We start from the raw sequence: 25,269 nt of genomic DNA on the forward strand, positions 1-25,269 counted from the left end.
CTGTCTGAAGCATCCGATCACCTTCCTGTGGTTCTCAAAGTAGCATCCAGAGACCCTTAGAGTTCCTTGAGGGGGTTCCAAATGGATCCTTACGGGTGTATACCTTCTGAGAGTGTACAAATTGAACCAAATGGACCCGTACGGTCCTTTTGGTTCCATTCGTACACTCTCAAGAGTTATGGGGGTCCTTGAAATCGAAAGGTTCGAAAACCAATGTTCAATCCCCTTGTGGAGTTAGACAGAGCGAGAGCACGGCAGTTTACAGTTATTAATACTGTATATACTTCACATTTGACAGTAATTTTGGGGGAAGGTGCTCATATCCTCTGCAGGTTGTTCGATAGAGTCAGTCTTATATGTGTGTGCAGCTCCAAGGAGGTCAGTGTGTCTGTCAATGTGGGTCCATTTCAGAAGGCTCCGGCCGGTAAGCTGTGGTTGTTATTGCCCGCCGTCTCGTCGCCTTTCCCCAACAGGGCGAGCGATTCCGTGCTCTCCCGCAGCCCCAGTCCGGACGGAGGGAAGTCCCGCGTCATCCCCACACCCCCCTCGCCCATCACCCCCACCTCCTCCAGGTCGGCGGCGGCCGCAGCGGCCTCCGCCGCCTCCCGGATCTCCTCCTTGAAGAGGCGGTCGTGCTCCTGCTTGAGCTCCTGGTAGGAGCGCGAGAACATGTGGAAGATGGAGGTGGCGGGGAACGCCATGATGAGGATGCCGCTGAGGATGCTGCTCAGGGCCACCACCTGGCCCGGGATGGACCTGGGCACCATGTCGCCGTAGCCCACCGTGGTCATGGAGATGATGGCCCACCAGTAGGACGCCGGGATGCTGCTGAAGTCCGCGGCGCCCGTCAGCTCGCTCTCGGCCAGGTGCACCAGCGGCGAGAAGAGGGTGACGGCCACGCACAGGAACAGCATGAGCAGGCCGAACTCGCGCGTGCTGCGCCTCACCGTCAGGCCCAGCGTCTGCAGGCCCAGGGAGTGGCGGGCCAGCCGCATTACGTACAGGATGCGCAGGGCGCGCATGATCCGCAGCACCAGGCCCAGCTTGTCCAGGTAGCCCTTGCCTTTGCCCGTGTCGTGCGTCAGCTCGGGGTCCTCGGGGACCACCAGGACACGTAGTAGGGCAGGATGGCCAGCGCGTCGATGACGTTGAGCGGGCCGCGCAGGAAGTCCAGCTTGCTGCGAGCCTGGATGAAGCGCAGCAGGAACTCCAGGGTGAACCAGGCCACGCACACCGTCTCGATGACGAACATGTGGTGGCACTTTGCGGAACACTCGCCCTGAGACACACGGAGAGGGAGGGAGGGAGAGAGAGAGAGAGAGAGAGAGAGAGAGAGAGAGAGAGAGAGAGATGGGAGGGAGACGAGAGAATCACAGGGTCAGATAATCATCCTCTGTAATGATGAATAAATCATTAGCTACAGCTGTTGGAGCATGTAAACCCTAGCTGGTGGCCATGCAGGTGACATCAGGCAGTGACACAAACAATCGGTGCCTTCATGGGGGAGCGGGGCGGGTGGCAGATTAATGTGATACCTTCCTGTTTGTCTGTTCATTTTTTTACTTGACAGGGAGGGACAATGCCCAATGAATATATTGCACAAGGAATACTGCAGCACTTCACTCTGTAGTCCCTGGACGGGAGTCATTGGTAGCACATCACTCAGAGCTTGAAATCAAAAATCGATGGCACATCATTTGACACACACATAATAATACATTTACACACAAAATATCAATAAATGGTACTGTATGAAATGCACAGAAATTCATGCAAAATCACCGGCGAGTTGGATTATTTGGCTGCCCACAATATTTCACTTAATTTTACCCAAACATATGCATTCCTATTAATAGACGAGGCGTAACTTCTAATGTCTGCAGGACTGTTCTTCCTTCAGATATTCCTTAACCCATTAAGACCGGGAACGCATCTGTGTCATTTTAGATTTGAGCTATAACCATTATTTTACACTTTGCACTTTTGCTTACAAGAGTGCCACGCTATGAGCTTGTAGATCTGCTATTTTTAGAAAAATCGTGAAAAGTTGTGCAAATCTTGAAGTGTATATTTTTTAAGCGAACATTTGTAACTCAAATCTTTGCTTCTGGGGGTCCCTGGCACAAAATATTCTGAGATAAGCTCGGCGGCCAAATACGTATCATTTTGGTGGTCCTTGACATGAAAAGGTTTGAGCACCACTGATATAATATAGCAACATACGTTTTTTCAGAAACCAGTTAGGATTTATTATAGAAAACATTTGTAAGATGCGTTCCCGGATGTAAATGGTTAATGGAAAATGAGACTGCATCTTTTGACAGTTAGAGGGACCACAGGTGCGCGGGCATGCTGCCCCGGACACCCTCTAACTGACCTGGAAGAGCCATTAGGCAGCCATACGATGGCACAGAGGGGACACTGGCCTCGGGCCATCAATCTCCCCCCAGAACCTCCCCACATACTGTACTCAGCAAAGTCCGGAGTGTTGCCCACGTTAACCCATTCAATCCGGGGACGCATCTGTGTCATTTTAAGATTTCTTTGGCTATTCAAAAAATAGCAGATATACAAGCTCATAGCGCGGCACCAAGTGCCGCGCTATGAGCTTGTAGATCTGCTATTTTCAAAAAATCTTGAAAATGTGTGCAAATATTTGAATATATATATTTTTTTTTAAAGGGAACATTTTGCATCTGGGGGTCCCTATTACAAAATATTTTGAGATGGGGGTCCGCGGCCAAATACATATAATGTTGGGGGTCCTTGATATGAAAAGGTTTGAGAACCACTGATATAGCAACATACGTTTTTCAAAAAACTGTAGGATTTAGAAGACATTTGTAGAATCCCCAGAAGCAAAGATTTGCAAAATTTTTCACAATACATTTTTTTTTGTAGATCTACATGCTCATAGTACGGCACTCTGTGCCACACTATGAGCTTGTATATCTGCTATTTTTGAATAGCCAAAGAAATCTAAAATGACACAGATGTGTCCCCGGATTGAATGGGTTAACCTTGGAGTCCCTATTTTTGGCACATCCAAAGTTTTCACATTTTCTTTTAAAAATGTTCAAAAAGTGAAAATATCAAATCTACAAGCTATGAGTCTTAACCCAAACCGTAACCCATACAGGATTTCACCATGTACAGTATATGCATCAAAAAACGCTCGTCCATCTGTCACCCCCTCCAACAAAAGACTCCTTCCTGTCTTCCTTCTCATCCCTCTTTCTCTCGGCCCATCCTTTTGCTTTTCCCTTGGCCTCTCCTCTTCCATCTATCTCCGCGCTCACCCACCCCGCCCACACCGCCCTTCTCCTCCGCTTCTCCCCATCATCCATTTCCCCCGAAAAGCACCATCCCTCAGGGGGTCTCTGTCCTCTCCTCTCCTCCCTCTGCACCTCCTTCTCATCACTCACTGTCTCCTCCACCACCTCCCTCCCTCCCATCTTTCCTTCTATTGTTTGAGGCCCTCGACCCCCCCCCCCTCCAGTGGTGTTAGATAACTAAGTGCTGTACTTAACTCTCTCAGTGCCACGCCCCGACATATCCCGAGTTTTTCCCGAGTACCCTCAGTGCCAGCACGAGAAATCCCGAGTTTTTACTTTTGACTGTGGTCGCGCTATTCTGTATATTTTTCATGATCACTTTCGCTTCCTGACTACATCAGACTCACCCGGAGCCGGATGTAAAAAAAAAAATTCATTTCCGGGTCACGTTGTTTTTCTCCGGTGATTTTCGGCCAGAATAGGGAAAGTCACGTTTTTTTCACACGGTATAAAAAGCGAACGGAGAGGTCCACGTCTACTCTCTTTGGTCTGGGTGACGATCAGTCATCGTAGTCGTGTATCGCATCATAATTTAGCCCGATCAACGATTATCGAAAATGTCAACATCCGGTTCTGACCGGATATGACGTGAGCCTGTTTGGGAGGGGGCGAGTGAGCCAGCGAGATCATCAATGTGTCGATTTGTTGCTCTCTACTGGTAGAACTGTAATATGGGTTTAAAACCCCAATCAGATCATTTATTTGAATGAAAAATTACAAAATTTAAAAATAAAAAAAAACAAAAATTCCTGGCAGTTTGGGAGTACTTTATGAAAATACTCTTGGCACTGAAAGAGTTAAGTACAATTTTGAGGTACTTTCACTTTCAGTATTTCCATTTTTCTATACTCCATCTAAGAGGCAAGTATCGTACTCCACTACAATTATGTACAGTTGTTACTACTGTAGTTACTTACTCATATTTTAATTAGATTACTATAACAAAACATACAGTACATCAACCACTTTAGCCTTGTTTTATACTTTGGTTATTCAAAATAGCAGAACTAAAAAAAAGAAAGAAAGAAAGAAAGAAAGACAAACAAATTGTGAAATGGGCCATTCTGTATAATGAGTACATTTATATTTGGTACTTTAAGTACATTTTGATGCCAAAGAGTTATTTCTACATTGTGGTATTGCTACAGTACTTGTACTTAAGTAATTCTGCCAGCACTGCCTCTCTCCTCACACCATTTTCTGTCCCTGTCGTAGTCGTGGCTTTCACGAGAACACACGCTCTTGTTCTTCCTCCTCCTCGTCTTCGTCATTCGCACAAAGGCCTTTTCTCACTCTTGTATTCGCCTGTGTTTACAGACACACCTCACCAAGCTCGCATTCTCTCCTTCTTCCCGGAGTGGATGTGTATCTGTAATCTGTATGGCCCTCATCTCATCCCTGTGTGTGTGTGTGTGTGTGTGTGTGTGTGTGTGTGTGTGTGTGTGTGTGTGTGTGTGTGTGTGTGTGTGTGTGTGTGTGTGTGTGTGTGTGTGTGGTGTGTGTGTGTGTGTGTGTGTGTGTGTGTGTGTGTGTGTGTGTGTGTGCGCGCGGCGCGCAGATGTGTCTGCATGGCCCTCATCTCATCCTAACACCCCGGGGTGAAAGCTGCTTCATATGTGTGAAAACTCCAGCGCGATGACATATTTTCAACTGATAGAGTCAAGACTTTTTTCTCAGTTGAAAATATACTTGTTCCAATATCAGAAAAGCATCGGTAAAGCTGCCAATACTGCATAAAATACTCTGGTATCGGTGGGCCATCAATTGGACCCCCTCAAGGAACCCTGATGGTCCCTAGACCCCACTTTTAGAGCTTGTCCTATATATATTTTGTATTTATTACACACTGGTACCGGATCAGTACTCGGTATAGACCTATACACGAGTTGTGGGTATCAGAATCGGTATCGGGAAGGAAACAATAGTATCTCTAGTTGAAAACATGCCATTTTTGTATGTACGGATTGGCCTTAATGTCCCCCTCCAGACATGTTCTGAAGTATGCAAAAGTGCTTTGCTATGATTTATATTTTGGTTTAACATAGTTTTCCCCCATTAAAACATAATGTCAAATAAATAAAATAAAATAAAAACTCTGAAGAGAGGCTGCAAGCACATCTAGTCTTACTCTCTCATTGAAAAATTCTGGAACTATGATTCAAATATGCAAATATCACAGGTCCTCCGCACTCCGCCCACCACTGTTGCACAAAGCGAAGCGGTTTCAAGTGGATAATGTGGCTAATTTGCATATGAAGAGAAGAAACATCCGCAAACAACTTGCAGCTCCAATGTTTACTGTGCAAAACATAGGCTGACCGTGGGCAAGGTTGTTTCACTATCGGCTATAAAAAAAAAAATTATGACATCGTCGAGTATAAAATAACACATTCTCACTCTCAAGCCTTCAAACTCCAAGTTTCCAAGAAAAACAAATTACCTCAAAATTGTACTTGTGTACAGTACTTGAGTAAATGTAAATGTACCACTGGGGGTAGGAGATGTGAAAGGTGTGAGCAACAAAAAGCTAGCTGAGAAAAAGTCAGAGAAAGAGAGAGAAAACACAATTATACAGTCCCACAGTGAACAAGAGCTGAGATGAACCTGATAAGGAAAAGAACAAAGTGTCCAGGATACAGGAGGAGGGAATAAGGAAAGGTGACAGATTTGGTTAGAGATTTATTGAAGCGGTATTTCTGTGGAAAAGATCCTCTTGATGAATGTTCTGTCCTTCCAGCCACCTCACAGTGATCCTGGAGCCACTCACCAATGCACTGTTGCTCTCCTACCAACACAAATCCATAGGACTCAATTCTAGGGCTGCAACTATCGCTCATGTTCTGGGAGACTATTCGGTTTGATATCGATTACTTTTCCAATTAATTGAAAAATCCAAAAGCGTGTTTTGTTTAGATTTAAAATGGTTTAAAACATATATCAACGAACCGATTAATCTCTCTCTCTCTCTCTCTCTCTCTCTCTCTCTCTCTCTCTCTCTCTCTCTCTCTCTCTCTCTCTCTCTCTCTCTCTCTCTCTCTCTCTCTCTCTCTCTCTCTCTCTCTCTCTCTCTCTCTCTCTCTCTCTCTCTCTCTCTCTCTCTCTCTCTCTCTCTCTCCTGAAGCACAGGTGACCTGGTATAAAATCTGTGTATTTATTCTGGCGAGACATCAGTCCCATCGGGGGGTTTGCAACGCCCTTCTCCTTCTCTCCTTCTCTCTGCCTCGCTTTCACTCACACGCACACACACACATGCACACACACACACACGTTTGTATTACTTTACTTGGGAGGACATAAAAATTTTTGGACGGCATTGAAAATAGCTGAAAATAGCTGGACAATTTCAGATGTACAAGTTGACACGTTGATATTGTAGAGCAGCTTTTTTACGGTGTCTGACATCACCGCACGTGTGTGTGTGTGTGTGTGTGTGTGTGTGTGTGTGTGTGTGTGTGTGTGTGTGTGTGTGTGTGTGTGTGTGTGTGTGTGTGTGTGTGTGTGCGCGCGTGTGTGCATGTGTGCATGTGTGTGTGCGTGTGTGTGTGTGTAGGATGTTGATGATGATTGTATTTACTAATGGATGTTCTACAAATTGCCACTCAGCGATAATGAAATTGACCTTGACCTTGACCTTCTGTACGGACGCTCTCTACCTTAGCCAGTCACTTCCACACAACATTAGCCACAACTAAGTATATTTACTCAAATGTGTCCTTTTTTCAATACTTGCGGATATATAAGATCTACAAGATTATAGATTGGCTACTTTCACTATATTTGAAATAGGGCTTAAGTGGTTAATTCATAATATTCTTTTGCCCTTCCTAGAAATGTAGTGGAGTCTTTGAAATGTAGTGGATTGAAAGTCATGAGTATCCAGGAAACACTACTCTAGTAAAGTACAGATACTCAAAAAATGTACTTAACACATTGAATGCCAAAAACGGTCCGGACCGTTTTTGAGGGTCCAAACGAGAAGTGCCGAAAACGGTCCGGACCGTTTTTGACCCAATTCTATTTTTATACATGTGGGCCACGTGGGGCGCTAAAACGAAACTTTGACATCACCCAAGGAGTTTCTGAGAAGAAGAAGCTGGATGTGGCTCCATGTCAAAAATCCTTCCGGTCGGCGTTTTCAATGTTATCTCCTTGATTAAAAGCTTAATATCTCCATTTCTTTTTAATGTGGTGGAAACGAGCCGTTTTCGATCGGCGATCACGCTGCAATGGAGGGTCGCGTTGGAAATATTATTGTTCCAGGCGTTAGTCGGGACCCTCCGCCGTCTCGCACGCACGCTTTGTTTACATGCACTTCCTCGTCGGGGCTTCTCACAGCACGAAATGTATAACGCAAGTGGATGGAAGAAATGCAGGCACTCAACGTATAATATTTTAATAAACCTCTGGCACCCAATGTGTTAAGTAACGGTACTCAAGTAATTGTGAGTGGACTGAAAGTGGATACGCTCTGCACGTGCTCCTCATCAGCTCTCAACTTTACACGTGACATGGCTGTGCAGAAAAAAACTAAAACAATAAAAACCTACTGTGAGCATCCAATTACTGAAATTAAGTCCAGCTACCAATCTGTCCAACAACAACCAATAAAACCCACGGCTAATAGAACATGTTCAACTGACTGTTCTCTCGGGCTAAAGGATCTAAACTATACGTTCTCCTGGAGAAGGGATCCACAAACTTGAGTTAGGCTTTTGCACAACTGTGTGCTTGTATTTCAGTAACACAAAGTTTATGGAGAGGAATCACCCCATCTGATGACGTTGTCAGCGGTCTGATAACCTATAGTGAAAGTAAGTGAAATCCGCTATAAACATCTCTGGTATTCAGCAGTTAATTTATCCTGACATTTTTACAAGTAGTATTTGCAACTACTTAAAACATTTCACATCCTTCACAAATGTGGGCCAAAAAAAACAACCGTTGCCGCTTGTTGCCATGCATAGGCTCACATACATATTTTGTTATTCGTATTTATTGATGTAATTCACATTTTAATGCTATTCATAATGTAAGTAATGTAGTATTTTGGTAAAGATGCACTGTCACAATGTTTTTATATTACGTGGGCATGTTTTCATAGTGTCATAGTGTGTGTGTGTGTGTGCGCCCACACACATTATAGATGCTCTACCCCACTTCTACAAATAGCACTACACCCCTGCTGGGGGTCTTTGAAATTAAAAAAGTTTGTGAACAACTAGTGTGTAGAATAAACAAGGAGAAGTTTTTGTGCTCCTCAGATGAAAGGCAGAACCCAGCTTCAAACCAAGAGACAGGAAGATGAAAGCTCAGTATGCTAACGCAGTACAATGAGAGGAGAAAATAAAGCACTTCTAACAGAAAACAGTGAGGGGCGAAGCCCCTCAATGCAGCTCCAATTACAGTGTGTGAACTCAGTTCCTCGCATGTGTCAATGAGAGCTGCCTGCTCTCAATAATTAACGAGGAAAAAGAAAAGGTTTGTGTGGAGATCAGAGTACAAGTACAGGCAGGAAAGTTGACTCTGATAATCAGAGCATACTAAGCATGAAATTATGACTGGAAATGTAAAGACATACCATACTGTAATTCAATACTCAGACGGAACAGCAATGGGAGGAACACATGAACGCATGCACACACGCGTACACTCACACACACACATGCGCACACTTCTTGAAGCTCACAACGCGATAATGTGTGAGCTTGTAGATACCGGTAGGTATTTTTGGTGTAGAGATTTGGTGTAGAGGGAAAAAGGAGAGGGTCTAGCATAGACCCCTGGGGGACTCCGGTCAACTAAGTTTATAGGGTTCAATTAATTTTCCAATTTGAAATATTACACAATAATTACATAATGAAGTCATCAGTTCCCCCACACTTTGACTCTACTCTACTTTTCATCTCATTTTACATTACATTTTAATTAGATTTGATATTGTCATTACGGGAGATTTGTATCCCTCCTGATCTCAATCCCTCATCCCCAGTGATGGCTTGTAATTTGTGCCTCATAGCCCACTGGCCGTGGTAACTGATCAGGCATTCCATCACTTTGATTAAACATGATTAAACATTTGGTGGATGCTTTCATCCACAGTAGCTCCTGGAAGAGTGTGGTGAGGAGTGGATACGCTGTTAGTAGGGGTGCTTTCTTTTCTTTTCCTCAAAATTTAGAGTAACCAATTATTTTTACCCCCAATTTTGTGATTATGTAAATTAAGGCGACGTGTCCGCTGAGAACGCTTTTTCCATAGCGCTCGCATGCAGCGTTTATTAACACCCACAACGTTCAAACCACTCTACCATTGCTGTGTTCAAATATGTCATTATTCCAACAGACCATTATTCCGACGTCCTGTTGGTCCGGCTGGCCCCATTATAGCTAACACTATCCCTAACCCTAACAATGTCAGAATTATTAGTACAAATAGCTTCGCTGAAACAACGGGCTTCACATGGTTGTGTGGTAACGATTCATTTGATTTTCATTAGATTTTCCTATTTGTCTCATCTGTTTAAGAAAGTAGGTAGCTGATATATTGCACTTTTATCTTGGCGGTATGCTCTTAGTTGCTTGTTTGAGAAGAGAATGCACTTCTGGTGATTAGTTTTCTTGCCTACCTTTGTTGAATGCACTTATTGTAAGTCGCTTTGGATAAAAGCGTCTGCTAAATGACTGTAATGTAATGTAATGTTGGGTCGTAAATTACCAGGTTGTCAGACACATGATCAAATGAACAGAACTCCTCTCCAAACGTTGAACCGTTTCCAGCTTGAAGCGCCCAGGGCGCTGCGCCAAAACACGGCAGACGCCGAGAGCGCTGGGAAGAGGAGCGCACCAGCACGTCTTTACCATAGAAATGTATGGCAGACAGGCACTGGCAACTACAAAAAAATGCTTTCCAAGGACAGGGCCCCTTACAGTAGAGGGTGCTATTGCAGGACTTATTGGCCAGGCCCTAATCTAAACAATGTACAACATTATCAATCATTTTGAATTGTTGCATACTTATGTGTCTTGTTGGCGTGTGCACAGCCATCATGCGAGACATCAAGAGAGGAATGCATGGGATGAAGCTGACAGCTCCTACATTAGCATGAGTGCTACTTTCTCAGGGATTGGGTTTGATTGATTAGGCCTATAAAGGGTTAGCGATGGCTGCTTGTTTGCTTTTGAGCGCAGCATTTATATTCCACTCGTACAGGCCCCCGCTAGCTCAGCTCTGCCAGCAGCTGTTGTCAGGGCTCGGTCCGCTATCTACATTCCACCGGTGACCCCGCGGGTACTTAGCGAGCTGCTTGAGATACGTCAACAGCTGCTGTTTGATGTGCAAAAACGTGTTCTGTTTGCACGAGAACGCTTTCCTTCCGCAGCTCCGAATGACGAACGCGTAGCCCGAGAAGGCGGTTTTCAAGAGTGTCTGTAGTGTAGGCGGACTGGACCGTGTGTCGAATCAACAGTTCAGGACGCACTGGGGATGAAGTGTCTTTATGTAAGCCATTTGTTATTCCATGGTATATTTCTGGTTTTATAAGCATGATAAGATAATGGTATTCATGCAGCCAGCATCATGCGTATTGAATTTGTGAGCGGCATATACGGTAGCTCTGTGGGTACGGCACTGCATTGATGGAATCAAAGCCCAGAGAGACACAACGTTTAAAGTTGGCTATTTCTGTTCATAACCTTCTCTGGTTATGCAATCAGACTTTTTTCTTTCTCTGTCTCTCTGTCTGTCCCCCCCCCCCCCCCCTCTCGCTCTCTTTCTCTCTCCCTTCATCTCAGTTTCCCCTATCCGTTAAGTAAAGGTCCCGCCATGATGCTGCAGTCTCTCCGGTTCAAGAGCAACCCACAGCCTCTCTCCTCTGCACTGCAGAATGTTAACTTAACACTCTCACAGTTCAATTAACAGCCAGAGGATTTTGCAGTGTGTGAGAACTCTGTACTGTCCGACGAGGGTTTGTGCGAGAGAAGGCGGAGGAGGGTGGGGCGGGTGGGAGGTTAGGGAGGTGAAGGAGGGGGAACAACACAAACTATATTCAGGCAATCAATCAGCTTTACCTTGAGGCCAGACCTTCAAACACACGGCGCACCAATGAACACCACTATAGTGACCTTGTGTTTCACTATTCCAGAGGGAGAGAAAGGAGAAGAGAACAGAGACAAGGGACACATGGTGGGGGGCTGGGGGGAGATAGAGATAGAGAGAGAGACAGAGACAAAGAGATAGAAACAGAGGCAGAGAGAAAGCGAGAGAGAGAGACAGAGAGAAAGACCATCTCGACCACTACGTTCATTTGTCACGGGTCATTAGAGGGCTTGTACTGGGTGACAGGAACATCCATCATGTATCTTTTCTCGCTATAACTTGAAGTGTGAGGATGCATCAGTGTGCGCACGGATAAATGCACACGCACACGTGGACACTCACACAATTAACCTTGTTAAGTTATGTGATGAATGAGGCACTGACCCATTATATGCACGCATACGACACAGCAGCACGCACAAATATAGAACCATTGTTTTGTTTTGTTTTGTTTTGATCCATGGGGAGTTGACTACACACAGCGAAATCCTCAGTGTTCATTTAACTCTGAGAGTTTACAAAAGGGGTCTATTAACACCCATCTTTAGTCAAAGATAAAGCTGCAAGCTACAATCCGTCACTTTTATATCCGTTGTCTCTCCCGACTGAGAGACGCTGTAGTCCCAGGTTACCAGAAGGTGGCACACCCGTTTCCTGTTCTGGCTCATTTTCCGATAGTTTCGGCAGCAGGTTTGAACCGTAAAGACACATGACGACACACATGTTTCCTGGTGCTGAGCCTGGTTCTAGACAACCATTCCACAATCTCTTAATGAGTTTGGAACTATACCTCCCGAAAGCGGAGAAAGGAAGCTGTCATCTGCTTGTCATTTCCGTTCACAAACATATTTAAAATATCTTCAAGATATATATTTAAATGTTCATTTCTGCAAAGTAGCAAGCTAGTATGCTTAGAATAATTAGATTTACAGTCGGACAAATTTGCACGACTGCAAAGACAAGACGGAAGCGGGTGGAGATGCGGGACGTCCGCTTTACCCCCAGATCATTTTCAATTATGTCCAAACAACAATAAAGATGGAGGCACATCTACTGTCCGCCGGCTTCAATTAACCTTATTAAACCGCAGTATATGTCCTACCCAACACCAGGGTCAAAATGTTTCAATAGAAGAGTAGGAACCTCCAACCACTGCTGATTTACTATAATGTATTAACATACTCTACCATACATATTGGTTAAAATGTGTTATTCATTAACCACTTAGCAAATTAAGTCCTATATACTTTGTTGTATGACAAATATTGAAAATAGATCTGCTATTTTTGCTATTTCAAAAACATTCTGAAAGTGTAAGTTCTGACTTCTGGGTTCCTATAGAGCTCAGGATCAGTACCACCTCCAGAGCAGGGCCCAAATTAGGTTCTGAGAACCGTATCTGAAACCGAGCTGTAGTGTATGAAAACAAATCCATACAAATCTGTGAAACACAAGTCACGCGTACGGTTCATTTCTAGTTCTTGGAGTGGAAAAGGGCAACGCAGAGGCTTATATTGAGCAGCAACACACATGCTGGCTGTGAGGGACGTGAGTGCAACCAGGGAGCTCATCTCCATGCCTGCCTGCCTGCGCTGAAGCCATCACTGACAAACAACCACTAACAAATAGACCCCCTGCATCCTAATGGAGACGTACGACACACTGAGACCTAGAGGACACGACACAGATGAGAAATGAATGGATAAGAGGGATGGGATGGAGCAGGAGGAGGAGGAGGAGGAGGAGGAGAGAGATGCAGAGGAGGAGAGAGGGATTAAAGAGAGAGGGAGAGAGAGAGATGGGAGGACGGGTGAAAGATGAGGTGACATGTGAGGCCTGGGTTTCCTTTCACATGCCATGAGTCTCTATTCTCTGTCTGACAGAGTGTATCAGTGAGGCACAGAGACAAGCCCACGGGCACACGCACGCACGCACACACACACATGCAGGCGAGCGCACACACACATGCAGGCGAGCGCACACACACATGCAGGCGAGCGCACACACACACACACACACACACACACACACACACACACACACACACACACACACACACACACACACACACACACACACACACACACACACACACACACACACACACACACACACACACACACACACACACACACACACACACAGCACCGACAGTCCTGTACTCATAACTACTTTCTTGTCATTGTACGTTTTTGTGTTCTGTTCATTAAAACATCATTGGACTTGCCTGCCTGTGTGGTTATGCATTTGGGTCTTCATCTGACACGCACCGTGACTGGCCCCATTATAACTAAGCCTAACCCTAACCTCACACTAACCTAACGGTCGGGGTAATGGGAGGTCGGAATTATGAGCGTTCCCCGACAAACCACTTGACCGGAGTCCCCGAGGGACTGGAGTCCTGTTCGCTCTACACCAATTTGCACACTGACCATTTACAAGCTCAAAATGCGTTACACCAAATTTTCACCCCAGAATAGGGTTGCTAGGGTTAGGTTAAAGTGTGTAAAGTCGTGCTGTGGCACAGACACAACAAACACATTGCGGTGTACAGCTTGTGAGATGCAGCCTGGCAGCTGTGCAGCACATGGGGAGGTATACACAGCCCAGAACAATACGGACTGGAACAACCAGACAGAGGATCTGTTCCACACTGATACTGGATGTATGTACACTCACAAACCCACGCACAACAAACACACACTACATTAGCATTTAAGGACACACACACACTTGCATGGGAACCTTTTGCCTATGCTGGTATACATCCACGCACACCCACACTTGACTCTAATCGACACACACACACGCACGCACGCACGCACACACACACACACACACACACACACACACACACACACACACACACACACACACACACACACACACACACACACACACACACACACACACACACACACACACACACACACACACACACAGGCAGGTTTTTAGATCGGCAAATATTTACTGCTTTTCAAAACGGTTCCAGGACATTTATCACTTTATCGCTGACACATAGACACCACTCAACCTCCTCAACATAAACTGTTGGTTGTTGGTTTGCGTGCGTGCACACACACACACACACACACACACACACACACACACACACACACACACACACACTTTATTTCCCCTTCTCTCCCTGCAGTGTGAAATGAAGGCCATATCACTGCCTCTCTCTGTCACTGTGTGTGTGTGTGTGTGTGTGTGTGTGTGTGTGTGTGTGTGTGTGTGTGTGTGTGTGTGTGTGCGTGCGTGCGTGCGTGCGTGCGTGCGTGCGTGCGTGCGTGCGTGCGTGCGTGCGTGCGTGCGTGCGTGCGTGCGTGCGTGCGTGCGTGCGTGCGTGCGTGCGTGCGTGCGTGCGTGCGTGCGTGCGTGCGTGCGTGCGTGCGTGCGTGCGTGCGTGTGACTGTAAACACCCCAGTGGCAGTCACAGGAGATCAGCAGAGTTCACCGTTTACTCCTCAGTTATTCTGTCTGCTTGCTCTCCTTCTGACCCCCCCTCTCCCCTCTCTCTCTCACTCCCCCACTCTCTCTCTCTCTCTGTCTCCCTTTCCAATCTCTCTGCCTAACTCTCTGCCCTCTTTATTGGCATGAGAAAATATACGTTGACATTGCCCAAGCAAAATTGGAACAAAACAATCAAAACAAAATAGTGTATGTTTAATTAAAAGGGAATAAAGAAATGTGTAATGTTCTCCCCCTCTCTCTCTCTTCCCCATCTCTTTCCACTCCCCCCTCTCTCTCTCCCTCCTCTAACTCTTAATTCCAACCTCTCCCTCCCTCCTCTTCCACCACCCTCCCTTTATCTGCCTCTCTCTCTCTCCCTCTTCTTCTCTCTCTCTCTCCATCTCTCCATGATGTGCCAGTGTGCCTCCGTTATTTACTTCCTTGCCCAGAGTCTGTGCGACCGCCTGCCATGCACTCCCTCTCTGTATGTCCTGTCCTCACAGTGGCTATGGCTGAGCCTTTGTGTGTGCGTGTGCGTGTGCATTTTCCGATCGCACTCGCTTAACAGAGGCTGAAATTACGACCTGTGAAAAATAATTAAACATTAAAAATGCATCTTTAATTCCATGCCTCTGCTATGCAGTAAAATGAGCTTGTGATGAACGAGGGTGGTTTTCCGTCCATTATGAGTCAAATCGATTGAGCTCTATGCCTGCCTGCCTCTGTGTGTGTGTGTGTGTGTGTGTGTGTGTGTGTGTGTGTGTGTGTGTGTGTGTGTGTGTGTGTGTGTGTGTGTGTGTGTGTCTGTGTGTGGTGTGTGTGTGTGGGTGTGTGTGTGTCTGTGTGTGGTGTGTGTGTGTGTGTGTGTGTGTGTGTGTGTGTGTGTGTGTGTGTGTGTGTGTGTGTGTGTGTTTGCGTGCATGTGCACAGTAAAGGGCGTTAATTTAACAGTAACACCGTTAAGAATTGGACCCCGTAAGTGATACTGCAGGGAGAAGTTGTTTGTACAGAAGCTGGGTGCTGATAGGCCAATCTTTTGTCGTCCGTAAGTTCAGCTGCCGCCAGCAACTTGTGTGCACCGCATGAGAAAAGGAGACAAGCGTTGCCTATAATTGGTCATTTCTTAGCTTTGGCAGATGACTTGACCTCCAGCCAGTGATTAATTAAATTCCATGTGCTGGAGGCAGCATGAAAAGACTCCCAGGCAAACACAAACCAGCCTTGGACAGACAAGAGCCATCATGAATCATGCATTATGAAGTTCAATCCTGTTCAGTCCTGTTAGTGCGCTCGCAAACCCACACAAACACAGGTTTGTATTACTATACTTGTGAGGACATCAACATTTAAGACGGCATTGAAAATACCTGGGGAAAAAAACGAAGATGTTCAGAAAAATTGCAGATCTTCAAGCTCACAGCGTCTGCGACGTGTTGTGAGCTTGTAGATTTTTTTTATGGGACATCGCCGTACAACTAAATATAATATATGGAACACCCCTAAACCTAACCTCTAAATATCTAATCCTAAACCTAACCCCAACCTGAATATTTTCTAATAAAATCTTATTTTTTTATGATAAAAAACATTTATTGCGAGGACCAGGAATTCACTCTCAAATTCTACTAAACTTGTGGGGACATCTGCATCTGGCCCTCACAAGTATAGCAGCACACGCACACGCACACGCACACGCACACGCACACGCACACACAGATACATCTCCTGTTACGTGCCTAGAAGCTCAGATGCGGGGCCAGTTTTAATGACCACGATAGGGCTGCTCTCAGTAGAAAGGTTACAAATTCGCGAAACAAGAGCCAAAGTTGTAGACGTCCATACAATGCTAATGAACACTTTGTGAAGGAAACAACAAATGCTGAAGTGAACGGTGTGTACCGTGCCCACAGGTTTCCTAAACTGCTTTCATGAATATATTTTGTGGAAATTGTCAATAGAAGAAAAGGTTCACTGCTAAAACTAAAATAGCCTGGATAGATTTACCGTAACAGAATTGAACAAAACAGAGAGATGAAGCAAACATTTCCGCCAGTAAAACCAGGTTAATTGGACAACAGATTAAAATACTGTAAACTAAGGAACCAAGTGACTAAACCGAACAAAAGGAAGAAAATTATTGTTTTATTGATATGAAAAAAAAAACTTGAATGAATTCAGGGGACGGAAGAAGAAAATGCATGTGCCTCTTCTGTTGAATCAAATGTTTTTAACTAAGCCCCAAGGTACTGATAACTGCCAACGGTGGCACATGGCCCATAGTTCAGGTGCATATCTCCAGTTTTCTTAGCGTGAGGTTGCTTGAAGTACAAGTACACCCCCTGGACATGACGCTAGTATGTCGCAGGGTCTTACCCCCAATCCAACCATTGATGCCGAATGCCAAGCAGGGAGACTTTCATTACCATTTTCATAGTATTCTTTATGACTCGACCGGGGATTGAACCCCACACCTCCGAGGCTTAGGGCGGACTGCCTAACCACAAGGCCACTGAGCTGGTAAAGGTTTATTTTTGAAATTGTCTAGGCGCCAGAGATGTTAAGATAAGACAAGAGAAGACAAGACAAGACACAACAAGACTCCTGCATATCATCACTGTACCTTGTTTCTTCATATTTAATATCGGGTCGGGTCGGGACTTCTAGGATGGCATTGAACGCCGACCAAACATGCTCGGTCGGTTACCGACAGCTACAGCCTGTCGTTAGCCACGGAGTGGTGAAGAGGGGAGAGAGAGGGGGGGTAAAGGCTCCGTAGAGGGGGCCTCTCGTCTGCTACTGATGCAGAAGCAAGCCTAAATAACCCAGAGACATTTGAACTAGATACCATATTCTCAACTCTCAATTCCTATAGCGATCGATCAACTCCAAAGCAAAGCAGTAGGCTACTACGATAAGCAAAAATGCTCTGTGTATTTTGTTTTGGTCCAGACTCAGGACTGCAGGCTCCAGTGTTGCCAGATTTTGTGAGTGAAACAAGTGACCAGGTCTATGAAAACAAGCCCAAAAGAAGCGACCAGTTTTACCACTTGAGCCCTATTACATCAGCTATTTTCAAAAATGATCTTGAAAGCAAGCCCAAACAAAAGCAACCCGCAGCTATGAATATTTACAAGCAACTTTACAACAAGCCCAAAGTCGCTTATAATAAGCAGACCTGACAACACTGGCAGGCCCCTGCAGACCAGCGCTGCAGACTACTGCCTTCTCCTGGTGTGGAGGGTTATGTCATCTGATTTCCTCTACCGCATGCGCACAACAATATGCCGTCGGCTGACAGTTTGAGCAGAACTTTTGCCAACTTTTGCCAACAGACTGCCAGTCTGTTATTGTCTGCTGTTGTAGTCTGAAGTGGTCTGTTTGGTGGAGAGACCTTTCAGTGGCTCTAATACTGGACCACAGTGCTTATAAATAAATGACTGATGTGTGTTTGAGGGAGACTGATGACTCGAGAATGGAATTGAAGAGCTCAAATGTTAAGGTCTTAGCCCATCTGCGATTAGCTTGATGAAGAGTTATCTTTCCTGAGTCTAGACCAACAGAAGGTATTTTACAACGGTAGTTTATCACATTTAGCAGTTCAGCATGTGGTATACTGTACCTCAAGCAAGTTGTCAGGGACCACTCCTGTTTTCAATTAAGCAATATTACACGAGAGGGTGTGCTTTACCATGATTACTGGCACGACAGTGATGCGGTCAGGCACAACGAGGCAGTGCCAAGTTCCGCAAGCATAACACTTACACATTTTTTGTTTGTCAAAATCTCTTGAAAATATCTACAAACCTGCAAACTTGAAGGTCTAATATTTTTGAATAGACAAGATGAGATAAAACAGAGCTTAGTTTGTTAATGTATGTTTTGCAATAATAATCTAAATCTACAAAGTAACTAGTAACTAAAGTCTTCAAATTGTAGAGGAGTAAAAGAAATGTACAATATTTGCCTAAGATGTAGTGGAATAGAATTAATGAGAAATTGACATACTCAAGTTAAGTAAAAGTACCTGAAAACTTTACTTGAGTGAAGGTTTACTTTCCACCACTGCACAATAAAGCTACTTTTTACACAGCATGCCGGCGTTGTGGTATCATTGTTACACAATAGCGTTTGACAGATCGATTCTATATATTTACAACTCCAGTATGCCTACGCATTTCTTTCAGAACATTCTGACACAAAATGGACTGACAACCTTGCAGACCACAGCCACAGAAGCTCCAGTATTGAATCATTTTCCCAAGGCAGTTCCTTCCAAATAAGAAGAGCTTGCTAAAGTTTTAGATCCCACTCAGTTGTCAAAAACATCATTCTAAAGTTATAAAACTTACTTCATATCATAATTTCTCTCTCTCTCTCTCTCTCTCTCTGGTTCAAGGTAGGAAGGTGCGCACACGTTAAGGAGAGTCCTTCATATGTTCAACCCTGTCCCACCATGCCAGCTGTCCTGTCCCTTCCACACAGACAGCCGGCAATGGGACATCCTTCTCCAGTGCCAGCTCAAAGGTGGCACGAACAGAGGCGTTCCTAGGTCTCTACTAGGTCGGGGGCTTAGCCCCCCAGGCAACGGACACATGCGGGGGAGGGGACACATGCACGCGCGCTGCGCGCGCATATGTCCCCTCCCCCGCGTGCGCAAAGCGGATTTCGGCGGATTTGGGTACTTTCCCCCCCGTTTTTTGTTACTTTATTTCGGTTTTAGGGTTAGGGGTAGGGTTAGGTTAGGGTTATAGATAGAATACAAATTTTAAAAAATAAAAAATTTAATTTTTTTATTGGTGGCTTTGGATAAAACATTGGTGGCTATAGCCACCGAAGCCCCCGCATAACGACGCCACTGGGCACGAATATGGTCCCCAAATCTGTCCCCACCTTTCTATAGGGCATAGCAGTGGAGGCCATTTTGTGGTGCCACAGATATAAAACCCATATTTTCATCCCATAGAGATTTCAGAAAATATTTATATAAATTATTTTAAGACACAAACATTTGAATATAGTATGTCATATAATTAAATATTCAAATATGTTTTACACAGAATCAAATGTTTTATTGTCATGATTCACCAAGAGCCTGGATGACTTAGTTCCAGGGTTATATTCATTTTTCTATGAGAAAAATGAATGGGTTTTCCATTCTGTGGCACCAAAAAATGGCCGCCATTGCTATGCCCTATATGGTTGACCGGAGTCCCTCAGGGTGAAATCCTCTACGCTATGGTATACTAGTGTTTTTTCAGTTTTCTGTTATTGTGGGGAGAGCTTTAGCTGAAAATAGCAGATCGACAAGCTCAGAACACGTCGTAGCTCGACGCGTTGTGAGCTTGTCGATCTGCTATTTTCCAGCGAAAGCTTTCCCCACAGTACGGATGCTGTGGTTTAAGTGGATACACAGAACAACACGACAGCATGATGGGACAACATCCTCGCCTTGAACAGGTTGGGTAAAAAAGGGTCTCTCATCTCACAAAAAAAACAGAACTCACAGTTGCTGGTAACAATGGTGGCTTTCTCTATTTCATTATCCCATTAAGACCGGGAAATTTGTGCAAATCTTTGAACATATATATATTTTTAAAGTGAACATTTTTAACTCCAATATTTGCTTCTGGGGCGTCAATATTTTGACAATGTTTTGGCAGCCAAATACATATCATTTTGGGTGGTCCTTCACATGAAAAGAAGTTTGAGAACCACTGATATTATACTGTAGCAACATAAGTTTTTTCAAAAAACTGTTTTTATTTAGAATGATTTAGAAGACATTTGTAGAATCCCCAGAAGCAAATATCTGAGTTAAAGATTTTCACTTTCAAATTTTCCCGATTTTTGTAAAATAGCAGATCTACAAGCTCATAGCGCGGCACTCGGTGCCACGCTATGAGCTTGTATATCTGCTATTTTTTAATAGCCAAAGAAATCTAAAATGACACAGATGCGTTCCCGGATTGAATGGGTTAAACACAGAGTAAACACATAAACTTGTTCATGGACGTTTCCAAGACTGAGTTGTCTGGCGTTTGGTTTTGGATCGCATAAATTATATTGTCTCTTTCAGCTTAGATGTTTAGTGAAAGACTGACTGGCTGCTCCGGGATGCCAAGAAACGTAATTAACAGTTTGAAATCATAACAAAATACGCTATCAACAGAAACGTCTTTGTTGGACGTTGAAATGTATTATGAAAAGTTACGACTTTAATCTTTTCAAATTGATTCTCGGCGGAGCCGTGTGTACAGTACATGGCAGATTAGAGAACATTACAAAAATAAAACATCCTAGTAATAGACATAGTCCCCCGCATGTGGTCTGTCTGTGTGAGAGTGTGTGTGTGTGTGTGTGTGTGTGTGTGTGTGTGTGTGTGTGTGTGTGTGTGTGTGTGTGTGTGTGTGTGTGTGTGTGTGTGTGTGTGTGTGTGTGTGCTGTGCGTGCGTGCGTGCGTGCGTGCGTGCGTGCGTGAAATGAGAACAAGTCTGACAGTGTTAGTGTTGAGAGAGAGAGAGAGATAAAGAGAAAGATACAGACAGACAGACAGACAGACTTTTACCATGCTCTGTCTTTGTACTTTACTTGCTTTATCAGTCTCGCTCTCCGTCTCTCTCTCTCTCTCTCCATCCTAATAAAATAGCAATGTTATGATTCCAACTGTGATGCATATTCATCTGGCCAAACATTGCATGTTTGACCAGATGAACAGATTCTTTGCCATTCATTAAAGCTGCAATCCGTAACGTAACTCCAACCCGCATGAATCATCATCGCATTCGGACTACACAAGCAAGTAAGCAGTAAGTGCGTGTGCGTGCACACAAGGGTGCTGAGGTGAAATGAATGCATGTCAGACAGTGTTGTGTTTGGGTGGAAGAAGGGAACATGAGGGAGAGAGAGAGAGACATACAGTACAGACAGACAGACAGACAGGACATTCCCAGCTGGTTTGGTGTTTACATTCCCCGTCTGTCTAGTCTCCACCTCCCCACTCATCTCTGGCCTTTTACCATGCTCTGTCTTTGTGTTCTCTCTCTCTCTCTCTCTCTCTCTCTCTCTCTCTCTCTCTCTCTCTCTCTCTCTCTCTCTCTCTCTCTCTCTCTCTCTCCATCCTAAATAAAATAACAATGTTACGATTCCAACTGCGATGCATAATTATTCATCTGGCCAAACATTGCGTGTTTGGCCAGATGAACAGATTCTTTGCCATTCATTAAAGCTGCAAACCGTAACTTTTTTTTTATGTCCAACCCAGGTCCAACCCACGTCTTCCCGCATAAGAGATCACATTTTTTACACTCAACAATCTTCACTTGGTCCAGGGTGGTGTATTGTGATTATTAGCTTCAGGCAGTACCTGCTTGTCCTGATCAACACCAGGGTCTAAACTATGAACTCCCCTCAACCAACTCGACCACCATCACATGTCGACAACAAGCCTTCTAGCAGTAGTCCCAGATTTATCCACCCCGAAAACTTTAGTGTGGACAATGATGTTCAAAAGCGGATGAGGTCTGCCTCAGCCTCCTTTGATAGCTGAACAAACGGGTGTTTCTGAACAAAGACCTCAGCATACACACCAAGGTAGCAGTCTATCAAAAAGGCCATCTGGGTCTCCACACACTATGGCTGTGAAGCTTGGATCCTGTATCGCCGCCACATCCATTAGCTGGAGAACTTCCACATCGAATGTCTCCAGCGCATCCTTCGGCTAACCTGGCGTGATCGCTTTCCACACACGGAAGTCCTGAATAGAACTGGTACCAAGAGCATGGGGGCAACATTTCTTCAGTACTACCATCAGGATGCCAGCGGACAGGCTTCCACGTCAACTGCTGTATGGTCAATTATATGAAGACCAGCTCATGCAATCTGCGGGATTGTCTCTTTAGGTGGGAAAGTGGAGATACAAGGACCAGCTCATGCAAGAAAAGCACCCATTTTTTGCGATTTTTGCTCTCTCTCTCTCTCTCTCTCTCTCTCTCTCTCTCTCTCTCTCTCTCTCTCTCTCTCTCTCTCTCTCTCTCTCTCTCTCTCTCTCTCCTCTCTCTCTCTCCTCTCTCTCTCTCTCTCTCTCTCTCTCTCTCTCTCTCTCTCTCTAACAATGTCACGATTCCAACTGTGATGCATATTCATCTGGCCAAACATTGCGTGTTTAGCCAGATGAACAGATTTTTTCATTCATTAGAGCTGCAATACAACCCAGATCTTCCCGCATGAGAGATCACATTTCTAACGCTCAACAATCCTTACTTGGGCCAGGGGGGGGGGGGGGGGGGGGGGGTGTATTGTGAAGTGTCCTACCAAACACCAGGGTCTAAATGTCTCAATGGAAGAGTACTAGGGAGACCAAAGCCAAGCCAACCACTGTAGATGTACTAGTTATATTGTATTAACATACTCTGTCATACAGATGTACTAGTTATAGATATTGTATTAAATACTCTGATCATACAGATGTACTCGTTATGTTAACATACTCTGTCATACAGATGTACTAGTTATAGATATTGTATTAACATACTCTGTCATACAGATGTATTTTATATTGTATCAATATATATATGTTAATATTCCATATCATACCATAGAGATTGATTAAAATCACTTTATTAATTAAAATAAGTTGTGGATCGTATACGTTATTGGTATCAACGCATGATTGAGAGTTTCAGAACCCCTCTCGCTTGTCTTTCTGTATCTATCCCCCCCCCCCCCACACACACACACACACACACACACACACACACACACTGCTTACCCCGCTTCTCTCTCCTCGTCAGATACTTATGATTAATGTATGCGCTGGGATGCGGTTATCGAACGGCAAATCCCACTCCAATTTACGACAACCAGGACATAAAACATCCATTTCAATTACTCCCCCGGCCAATATGACTGAATTAGAAAGACAAGAGCCAATCTAACCAGGCTGCGCGATCAGGGCGGCATATTAAACACTTTTCAACCTGGCAGCCCTTATTTGCATGTCATTAAAGGCAAGAAAAAAGACACACAATTTCAAAAGTTTTCAAAGATTTTCAGTTTTTTGACCAATCTATAAGCTAACAAAGCGTCGCATCGCAGTTGGTTAACCCAATAAAACAGGGAAAGCATGTGTGTCATTTTAGATTTTAGCTATATATCGTCTCTGTTGGGTGGAAACCTCAAATGTCCAAAACTTTTCGGATTCAAATAAAAAAAATAGCAAAAGCAGCAGACGCTGTAGTATGCTCGGATGACGCAAACGTGTCACTCAAAGACGCAAAGGCAACCAAAGGCTCGGCTCTGGGCTCTCCTAGACTGGCAGAGGGAGTGTAGCGCCCAGGATTACTTAGACAATTGGCACTGGGTGAAAAAAAAATGGGGTTGCAAAATCGTGAGATAAAAATTTAAAATAAATTAAAAAAAGACGCAGAGCTGCGGCTTTGGCCCGGCGGTTTTAGCTCTGCAACGCGTGTGTGTGTGTGGGGGGGGGGGGGAGAGAGAAACTTTGCTCAAGTAAACAAAATCGCAGAGGCAGAGTGCTCACATGTCAACCAGTGGTTTGACATTTGAACAGTGACAAGATGTAAACTCAGGCAGGCGGTGGATGCAAGCTGAGAGCCTAGATCCAGGAGTGTTGCTGAAAGCCGCACGCACAAGTCCAAACACTATCCCGACCGCTAATCTATCTAGACGCACTGGCGTCTGACCGGAGGCTTCTGCCAGGGGCAGCAGGGCACTAAGAGATCTGCCCGTACTTGGTACTTAGTTACCAGTGGTGGACAGTAACGGAGTACATTCACTTGAATACTGCACTTAAAGGGATATTTCACTTTCAAAAAACGTTGGGTCATTTTATCGTCTACCCAGGCTTTTGTGAGCCCCCAGACCGTTTTTAAGTTGCTTGATTCATTATTTAGATATTAATATTCATTTTATCAGACACGGCCCCTTCCTATACAAACCCATTATAACTTCAAACTCCATTTTTAACATGTTAGATTCATCAAAAACACCCATCCTTGGTCCTGGTGACTCACCCTGCCCTCCTAATACGCGAGGGAGCCGTGTTTTTTCGATAACTTTTTCATTTATTTTTTAATTAAAATAAATATATATTAAAAATAAATGAAAAAAAAGCAACTTAAAAACTGTCTGGAGGGCTCACAAACGCCTGAGTAGAAGATAAAATGACCCAAAGTTTTTTTGAAAGTGAAATATCCCTTTTTGTTAGAGTATCTGTACTTTACTTGAGTATTTGTATTTTTGGACAATTAGGATTTTTAGGCTCCACTACATTTTTAGGAAGGGAAAAGGTACAGTATACATTGTGAATTAACCACTTAAGCCCTATTTCAAATAATAGTGAAAAAATAAGATCTACAAGCTTACAGC

The 25,269-nt window shown here is 44.4% G+C and overlaps 1 protein-coding gene across 1 annotated transcript in view; it reads right to left on the reverse strand.

Moving 5' to 3' along the window:
• Positions 1–407: 407 nt before the first annotated feature.
• Positions 408–25,269, reverse strand: part of kcng4a (potassium voltage-gated channel, subfamily G, member 4a) — a gene marked incomplete at its 3' end in the record, with an annotated part of 46,789 nt that continues 21,927 nt past the window's right edge. Inside the window, 2 exon segments of the mRNA XM_080437794.1 lie at positions 408–1,111; positions 1,114–1,279. Coding sequence (XP_080293920.1) covers positions 408–1,111; positions 1,114–1,279 — 870 coding nt within the window.

Source organism: Gymnoscopelus braueri (genome assembly GCF_963280865.1).
Source record: "Gymnoscopelus braueri genome assembly, chromosome: 9".
Classification (NCBI taxonomy): Eukaryota; Metazoa; Chordata; class Actinopteri; order Myctophiformes; family Myctophidae; genus Gymnoscopelus; species Gymnoscopelus braueri.